At 41.7% G+C, this 10029-nt stretch overlaps 1 protein-coding gene across 2 annotated transcripts in view; it reads right to left on the minus strand.

The window, feature by feature from the left end:
- The window catches only part of aatkb (apoptosis-associated tyrosine kinase b), an 82164-nt gene extending 73738 nt beyond the window's left edge, over positions 1 to 8426 (minus strand). The window contains exon 1 of one of the 2 annotated variants that reach the window (XM_085170461.1): positions 7646 to 8426. In XM_085170461.1, coding sequence (XP_085026587.1) covers positions 7646 to 7727 — 82 coding nt within the window. In that variant the 5' untranslated portion in view covers positions 7728 to 8426. Of the gene's footprint in view, positions 1 to 5158 lie in introns of both variants that reach the window. The other variant, XM_085170462.1, reaches the window with a different exon arrangement.
- Between the last annotated feature and the right edge of the window lie 1603 nt (positions 8427 to 10029).

Genomic DNA, 10029 nt, shown 5'->3' on the forward strand with positions numbered 1-10029 from the left:
GGCTCTACGAACGCACACATTTCCTTTTGTTGATAGCACGGGTGTTGCTAGACAAAAATAAAATGTACTGAGGCAATAGTGGACATTTTTGTTTGTTTTACTGTGTATAAAATGTGTTATATGAAATTTTCAGCATGAGGAGCCTGGTGCATGTTCGTGTGTATGAAGCAGCTTCCTCTCTAACCTGCGTAGCAGTGTTTGCTCAGTTTACTTGAAATATTAATGACCTGATTCAGCTATTTAAGCTGAAACATATTTAATCTAAAATCTTTTTTAAAAAAACTATTCTGAGAAGTTTACAAGTGTCTCTTGATTCACCTTTTCAGTATTTAACTGTATAGTTTATTTTTCATTCATGGACATGCTGGAAAGATGTGCTCTGCAGCTTCTATTTTGGGTTAAGAGCATTGCTTTGATATTGTGCATCTAAATATAATGTTTCTTTTTCCATTCATTATCAGTCTAAATGCAATGCCAAATACACATGCTTGTAAAAACTCATAAATTTTACTTGGACATAACAGATCAATAGCAGGGCATGTGCCCCAATAAGAGGGGAGAGCTGAGCGAGACACACTCGCATGCTTGTTTGCAAGAAAAAGGTTCATTGAGTTTGAAAATTCCCTTTTGTGCTCCGTGGCTAAACTGGACTTTCCCAAATAGGTCATCTCTGAAATACTGAAATACCCCAGAAGACTTGCTAATTATGCCTCGCTGGGAGATGTTTTCAAGATCAATAATGGATACGCAATTTCAGTTTTTAGGCCAGAAAAATGAAAAACAAAACTTCTTTCTGTTCTTCAACTCGGGGCCTCGTTTGTTTTCATATCAGGAGCTGCCCATAGTGCTAAAACATCCCACATGCTGTATGACAGGAAGGCCAAATCCCCCATCAGGCTTGCTGTGTATTTAGTCAACAACACCAGAATCTCTCTGATCAACTGTGAAATTCAGTGGACCTGATCAGGGCCTGCAGAGACATGGATCCAGGCACAGAGCTAAAGGGAAAGCACAGAAGAGATCTAAAGAGGCGATGGGTGTCACACTCCATCATCCATCCCATTAGTCACACACAGACCAGTAAGATGGAAGTCCTTGCTCAAGGGCACCGCTGCATCTGAAATCAGAGCAGAAATGAACCTAAAACTCTCCAGCTGTGTAGAAATATCTACAGAAACAATCAATGAGAGGATCAGGAGGTGAAACACTCCCGTTGTGGTAAAAATTAAAGCTCTAGTGATCCATTACCATCATCATTAGGGCTTATGCACCGCTTTACCGTTGAGTCTGTTATATAAACGAGAGAGCAGGTGGATGTGTGTGCAACCTGCCGTCCAACATCAAAATAAAGGAGAAGCTGATCACTGTAATCAGCTGTAATCAGCCTGTTTGCTATGAGCAAGGTTAGTGACTAGCTCATGCCAACTGCTGCTAAAGCTCTTTGGATTGCCTTAGTGATCAGTGGGGGCATCTTCTGTAACTGTGAATACGTAGCTTTGACTTCTACTGGACTCAAAGTGTAAAAATGCAAAAAAATAAACAGGTACAATACAGCTTGTATTGCTCTATATGCTCACTGGGACAGTACAACCTGGGCTAACCACTAGTCTGTCACAGAGCCAACACATAGATGCACATAGACCCAGCCATGCGTATAAAAACTGAACGTTATGCAGCTACAAAAAAACACTGAATACCTACTAATATAAATCAAAGTCACCGTGGTTTTGGAAACACTGATATCGGACAGGAGGTCATTTTAAAGCAGTGCTCCTGTGTGGAAAAAGAGCTTCTGCGTGGACCGTGACACTTTTTTAATTAAGTGTGGTTTCAGCTCAGTAGTCGGTGGTCCCACCACACTGCTGGCCAACACAGAGCCTCATGCTGGACCATCTCTGTATGGCAGCAGAGAGGCAGGAAGCTGAACTGGACCCTGACGAGTCTATTATGCTGCTGTGTTACGGGTGACCCTGGCCACCATGCAGAAAGAGAATTTCCCCACAAGGATCAATGAAGAATTACATTTCGTTATTATTTCATTAAGTTTGCCTTTGAATCGCCACGAGACGTTAAAATCATCACAGCTCTTTTTACACACAGCTGGTATGACGCACGCCCAAATCCAAAGGGATGAATGTTTAACTTTCTGTTCTGCTCTCATTTGTTTTGTGAGAAAACTAAAGCACATTAAACATCAGACTTTTGGCTCCTGGTGTTTCTGCAGTCACTGAATTATCGGAGCCCTTACTTTGAACAACTTCTCCAAATATTTCATCCTATCATCTCAAATTTTTGGCATTAAGAGATCATAAAATTTCATTTTGACATTCTGAGAAAATCAAACTCATCTTAAGTTTTATTATCATCAGGAAAACACCATCAACAACCAACAGGAGCACTCTCTTTGTTCTCTCACCCAGTGTCGTGTCCACTTTGTGCAGTGGTGTTTCTCACACAAGCACAGCTGTGGTCAAAAGCCACAGAGCAAGTCCAACATGCCAAGATGCCTCCACAAGAAGCTGGAGATCAGGGTGAAAAGTCAACCCACTGTTCTCACATAAAAGGGGCAGAGGAGTGAAAATATTTGAGAAATTAAAAGCAACTCTGAGGCGGTAAAACAATAAAACGTGCCATACTTCAGCAGAGCTGCTGCATTCATCCAGCAGTGTGTGTGTGTGTGTGTGTGTGCGCTATGAATCCTTGTGCACTTTAAGTGGTTTTGGTGGTCAGTAAGGCTGGAAACGTGCTGCATAAATGCCAGAAAAGAAAGCTGGCCGTGTAAGCTAACAGACTTATCTGTATCACTACCCGATCCTTAAGGCAAGAGAGGATCTGACTATAATTAAATTAAGGTTTTACTTAAATTAAGCTTTTCCTTTTGTCACGGTCCCTGGGTCTTGGATCCGGGGTTTTGAGCTTTGGTGGATTACACATCTGTTGTTGTGAAGGGATTATAAGCAGGCTTTTCTTTTATCCTGTCTTCCTTCTCTCACCCCAACCAATCACAGCAGATGGCCCCGCCCCTCCCTGAGCCTGGTTCTGTTGGAGGTTTCTTCCTGTTAAAAGGGAGTTTTTCCTTCCCACTGTCGCCAAAGTGCTGCTCATAGGGGTCATATGATTGTTGGGTTTTTCTCTGTATCTATGAAGCGCCTTGAGGCGACTTTTGTTGTGATTTGGCGCTATATAAATAAAATTGAATTGAATTGAATTGAATTTAGTCTTCTGTTGTTATTTGACGCCTTTGTTGTTTTATGCATTTTGTTCCTTCCTTTGGTTTTGTTGAAGATAGATTCTGTTCCTCCATTTCCTGTTTTATTTTGGTAGTCTCTTTTTCTTTTGTGCATTGTGTTGAGTGTAACCTCCCCTTTCCTGTTATTCCTGATTTGTTCCCGCTGTATTTCGTGGCTGATTCTTCTCTCTTTATTACCCGATGTATATTTATTGTCTGAGTCTCCCCTTGTCTGTTGTTGTGTCCTCTCTCATGGTGTGTGTGTGTTTTCTGAATCCATGTTTTCCACTCTTTTGTTTCCCAGCTCTTGCCCTCTATTCATGTATGCTTTTTAATATTGCAGGTAACAGCATTAAAGATGCCTTTTGAATTTGTTCCTGCATCCCGAGTCTTGCACGTGGGTCCACATTCTGCCTGCTACACGCACAGCTTAGAATCATGTTTTAAGATTATAGAATCATATTAAGGCTTGTAAAATAATGCAACGTGGCTACAATTGTTTGCAGAAGCAGGAAAGCTGGCAAAGAATAGAGCGTGTCCTAAAAATGTTTTTTTCACGACTGAATTCTCATGAGAAAAACACTGAGACATCAGACAATCTCATTTTCCATTTAAATGACTAGTCTCTTATTTTGAACCTGCTCTGGGGCCAGTTAGGTCTGCAGCATTTGTTACCATTATGAATGCAGCCTATTAAGAAATGAGCACCTTCCTAATTCTAAAATAAATAAATAAATAAATAAATAAAATAACCCTGGGTTAAATCTGAAATTCCATCGCTAAACCCAAGATCCTGCAGATCTGTAGCACAGGCCTATTGAGAAAGACGTGAAATAATCCCTATAAGATTCTGGTTGCAGTGTTCGAGACACTGATCCACAGTCTTTGCAAAATCTTATAGTCTATAACTAAAAACTCTGGCTTACGCAGCGCTGTCTTTAGATGTGAGAGACTGCCAGATCTTAACCTTTTGTGCTCTTTTTAAGGTACAGAAGCTTAACTGTGCAGCAGGTTCAGCAGTTATAATGCAATGTCCACAATATGTTGGACATATTTCAGATGTACAGCGTTTACAAGCCTCCGTGGTAAAAATTCAAGGATTCAGGGTTCAGACGATGGTAAACAGCCTGGCTGTTGCTGACGGCATCTTTATGTTGCATCGAGCTATTAACGTATCAGTGCTGAGAGCACGTTTGTGCTTTTCGACTAATGCAACCCAAGAATTTCTAAAACAAGTAGAGTTTGACAGGAATTCACCTTAAATCACAACAGCTGGATCTTAATTTGAACCGAGGTGGAGACACATGCGTAGGAGGCTGTTTGTTTCCGTCTAGAAAAATAGTTTGTGTGCAATCAGAAGCGATTATTCTTCAGACGAACACACACATGCACGCACAAACACAAAGAAGCTCTCTCTGAGTGCAGAAGCTATTAGTAATCAGAGGCATGTTTGCTGCAGCCTCACTTAAGACACTCCCGGTCTTTCAGTACAGAAATGATTTTTTTAACAAGCTGCTCTGCAGAAACTGAAAACACAACTGGAAAAAAAAGCAGCTTCTGCTTGCAAAGACTCACACAGTCCTTTCATCTCTTCACATCAGTGTGAGTATTGGAGAGCTGTTCCTAACAGGAGGTTTTAAGGTGCAGATCAGAGGAGGAAGCTTTTAGAGGCTTTTCAATTGCTGTAAATGGCATGAATTTAAATTCTAATCATAGCTTTGTACCTTGCACTTCTGTAGGTTGCCACCAGTTTGAGCTTCCCCTTCCATCAAAGCTTCAACATCAGCTGCTCGATCACATTTAATCCCTGATTTTTGGATGCAACCTAGTGTTTTCCTCAGTGTGAAGATCAAAGATCAACACACACCCTCCTCGACCAACTCCTGTCATACATCTTCGAGTCAACAACCCCTCTCAACTGGGTTTTACCTGCTCCTCTGGCTCCCTGCCTGTGTCCTCCAGCAGCTCGACCTGGTTGTTTAGTGATAGCCTGTAGAGATGAAGGTCTGCTGGGGGTTTCAAACACGCCGTGTCCTGCTTCCCCTTCTGTTTTGCGTCCATGTAATTAGAGCGTGCTGCTGTATGCGTAGCCAAGAGCCCACTGAGAAATATGAAATGGATAACCTGGGGCCCGGGAAACGAGCCAGCGCTGCCAGTAAAAATCACCCACACCATCATCATCAAGCCCTGCCTTTACTGGGCTGTGATGTCATCCTGGTATCCGCCCTCTTACACAACGGTCATCACAGGGAGAGCCTTCTCTCTTCCACTTTGTCTTCTATAATCATATTTGCTTTGACATTTCTATTTCTCAGCTACATCAGGCAGCTTCTGCAGTTGCCACCCTCCACTAGCTAACCCTCCCATCCTCATAAACAATAAGGATCAATAAATTTGTTTTATTTGGTTAGGAACCGACAATGTATGGTTTTGGTTTAAAACTGTTAAGACTATTAATCGTACATGCTGATTTACTCTTGATTTTTCCCTTATTTTAAAAAAAGCTACATTTTTAACTGCATTTGAAACATTACGCAAAGAAAAGGAAAAACAAAAAGGAACACGACAGCTAATCTATCAAGACATAAAAAATTGGATGAGGCCCCTAAAACAGCAGCTGCTACATCTAAATCTAAAACCAGCAGGCCAAGTCCATCTTTAATATACAGTCTGTACCTCTGAGGTAAAGACAGGTAGATTTACTATAAATTATTGAGAGTCAGCATTTCCCAAATCTACATGACAAATTGGTCTATAGGTTGAAAAATCTCTCAGTTTTCCTTTGACATTATTTTAGAGAAGGGATGTCAAACTCATTTTAATCCATGTGCCACATAAATGCAGCTCAAACTGATACAAGGTACACTAGAGCAGTAACCCAGTTTGCAAGTATTTACATTTAAGGCCAATCAAATTCACCTATAGCCAAGATTTTCTTTTTAAAAGAAGTTGACAGCACAGGTCCAAGTCAAATACAATATATTGTGTATACACTACAATACACATGTTAAATAGTCTGAGATAAGATGGGATAAACTTAGAAATGTAGAGTTTCTGCAGCTAAACAAAAAATCTTTCTTACGTCTCTATGATTCGAACCACCTGCCTACAGCTACTGTAGAAACATTTCTACTATCCATTGTTTTCACAACCAAAAGCAGTAGCGGTTTCTTTTTCTTGAACATTTTGAGTAATTAATGTCATCACTTCTCTATATATACACTTTGTAAAGTAGTTACTTTGGGTTCTGGCTCCTGGCTTGGTTTCTATATGTTGATCCCACATGAGAGAGTCTGATACACTTTGGTCAGCTCCAGCAGACATTTTTATGCACACAACATAGCGCTCTAAATTATAAAACCATATGGGGAAGATGCATTTGCATCACAACTGACAACTCAAAATGTAAGCATTAAATTCAGCACTTTTATAGGCACAACACACAAACAGGCCATGACTCATATTCTTGAGCAAATGGGACTCTGACAATACAGAGTTGTTTTCTCATTTAGTGACCTGGTACAAACCGAATGCTGCAGAGGCTAAATGTTGGAATGGGGGAAGAGGGATTTATGCAATTCAGATAATGTGTTTTGAAAAGGGCAGGAGGGTATTATTGTAGCCACTGCAAGGAAGGCGGCGGGGATGCACTTAAGCATATTTGGCAAATAGCAAAGGGAAGACAACAGACATGCGCATTAGACTTATGGCTCATAGAAGGCTTTATGTTCAAAAAAGCGGTCCAAAAACTGAAAGTGCTGTTGTAGATAGTAGGGATAAATTCATGTATTATTCACAGGTGGACAGAAAAAAAAATGGGAATGCTACAGATTGCTGCCTCCTGGTTGCCATAGAAACCACCGAAATGACAAGCCAGCAGTTGCTTACGCTGAATCATAAAAAAGGAAGCATTTTGGTTTCCGGTGATTTCTGATTATTTCATCGTTATGTGAGGTAATCTGCCTCCGTTCATTGTCTCCCATAATCCTCTCCTTTGTCAGCATTAATTGGATAAGTCCAGCTAGCCTACTCCTCCTCTCCCTGCTCCAATTAGGAGGAAGCCTCTGCTCCTCAGCTCCCACAATTGCTTCACCTTTCAACTTCCCTGCCCCCTTTCACCTTTCCACCCGGAGCACCTTTGAACTGTTCAGCTGTCCTGAGGTTTTGGATGGAGGCAAATCTTAGAGCTGTGTGTCTAGAGGTTTTAAAAATAGGCATCGTTTACACGCTGGAGCCACAATCTCTCATTAAATCGCTTTTCCCCTCCCAGTGCAAGGACACACAATCGCAGGTGGGGATATCACATCGTTTCTATAGAATATAATGATGTGCATTCAGCAATGATAACATGTGCTCGCTTTGTCAGCGCTTTAAGGAGCATTCTTAAATAAAAACACAGTGTCTGCGTCGGCTCACCTGAGCTGAAATGGGAGCTGGCAGCAAAGCCGGGGCTGAAAAACCCTGAAGACATCATCATCATCATCAGGAGAGCCAGCATCTTCACAGCCGGCGTGGCAATGACCGAAAGAGAAAGCAAATGCAGGACTCGGAGGAAAGCAAATTAGGCGACACTATTTCTCGAGCATGGCTTCATTTCTCCCTTCCGAAGCGGACCCATGCCATTTCGCAACGCGCCCCTCCATTCCTCCTCTTATCGGTGTGATTTAAGACAGATGCCGGCAGAGACGCAGTCCTCCTTCAATATAAAGTCACCACAATCTGAGGGCTTTTAAAAATTTTTTAATAAAATAAAATAATAATAAAAATTCTCCCGACCTCCAAAATCTAGTTTTTCCTTCACCTCTGCAAAAGTACAGTTAACTTGATCCTGATTTGTGGATTGTGGCTCTCCTTTTCTTTTCTTCTTTCTCTTTGTGGCTGCTCAGTTTCACATCACCTGAGAGCTCCCAGCGAACATCTCACACAATGACACCTCTGCAAAATAAATAAAAAACGGCACAAACGTTCAGTTTTCTGTCAGAGCTGCCGGAGCTATCCGAGGTGCTGACAGCGAGAGCGCCATCTTGCTCGGTAATGCGCCCAAAGAGAATTTATGGAGCGTTTTTGCGCCCTGTCTGCAAAAAGGGGGGAGGTGGGCTAGGGAGACTGTGGATAGGCTACTGTGCTGCTTGAGCAAGTTCAGCTGACTGACATATACAGTACTGAAGTGAAAGATCAGCAGCGAGAAACATTTGTTTTTCCTGCTAAAAAGACAATTTGCCGTTTACTACGTAAAGGCCGAACCTTCATTTCTATTTTTTCTTCTATGGTGTTCCTATATTTGTGTTATGCTTGTAGAAACAGAGCCCGCAGCAGTGTCTTTCCCTGGATGAGTAAAATGATAGCCATTTAGAAAATCTCCCATGAACAGGCTGTGATGTAATGCAGGAGAAAGGCACACAGCAGGACTTGGCTCTCAGGACTATCCCCGCTCTAATCCTGCTGTTCATACATGTTGGATGAGGCCCCCTCCCCCCACCCCACAGCATTCAGCCTCAGCCAATCCCCCCATCCTCCTCTCCTCTCATCAGATTGGATTCCTTGCACCAGAGGGAGTTAACTTTTTTTTTTTTCCTTGTGTATCTTACATCCTTACTATGATTGTAATGCTTCACCCACGCTGGGCCACAGAGATGTCACAGGCTGAGCTGCCAAAGAAAGAAAAGGGATAAATAGAATGGCTCAAAGCACAAACACAAACTCTGTTAGGTTTTCTATCACTGTAGCTGTGCGCCCTGCTCTTTGTTGCATGGATGAATTGTTATGCAATATATAGTTTATTATTAATAGATATCTAGTCCTGGTGAACATCCCTACTTGAAGTGCCAGAAGCACAGAGAGCAACGCGAAAACCATCAGTGCTGTGTAAGTAAGAATTGTTTCTGGGTGACAAATTCAATTTCATTCAAAACTACACATGTTCACAACAACACTCACCTCAAGGTGCTCTGTATAGTAAGGTAAAGAAAATATAAAAATCTGATGATCTCTACGAGAAAACACTTGACAACAGTGGGAAGAAAGAACTCCCTGAATAGGAAGAGGCCTCCAACAGGGGCTAGCTAGATGGTGAGGGGAAATAAGAAGAGGAAAGGGAGTAAAGGAAGACAAAACACAAGTACTCAGTGCATGAGTGCATGTTACCGAACAGCTTGAGACTATAGCAGCACAACACGCTCACCTGATCCAGAGTTTGCGCCTCTCCTGAATCCAGACCTGAAGCCTCGGCCTGTCATTCTACTTTTAGAAACTCAGGTAAGGCTGCAGTGTGACAGCAAAGTGCTCTGTTGGGACGATGAAGTCTTGAGACATTAAGGGGCCTGATTAAAGGAGAAATACATCTCAACAAATGCTCATTTCTAAAAGCCTGCATTTTATTTCCCTCTCGTTGCCTTTTCAGCTGTCTGTGGGTTTCCTCACTGATCAGATTACTTTGCAGCCGGTATGTCCTGAAGGGCCATTTTCATCTTACATTCTTCTTTGTTCTGCAGATCCCAAAATAGTCTAACCCTGTTATAATGCCCACTGAAGCACTGAGATGTTTTATATAAAAACCTCTAATGCATGAGAGTCCTGCATTCACAGTTTTACTGGTGTGCAGAAACCATTAGCTGCAAAACATACTCAAGCATCAAGAGGGAAAGTGCCCCTCAAGCAGGCAAAAAGCACATTTCCTAAGGTGAAGACTATTTTAATCACCTCTTATCATGCTGGTTTTTTAATCAATGTTATGGTTAAGTAACCACACCTGTAGAAAAATATATTACTCTTATTTTTATTTAATTGAGCAGAAACTGATT

Source organism: Neolamprologus multifasciatus, chromosome 8 (genome assembly GCF_963576455.1).
Source record: "Neolamprologus multifasciatus chromosome 8, fNeoMul1.2, whole genome shotgun sequence".
Taxonomy (NCBI): domain Eukaryota; kingdom Metazoa; phylum Chordata; class Actinopteri; order Cichliformes; family Cichlidae; genus Neolamprologus; species Neolamprologus multifasciatus.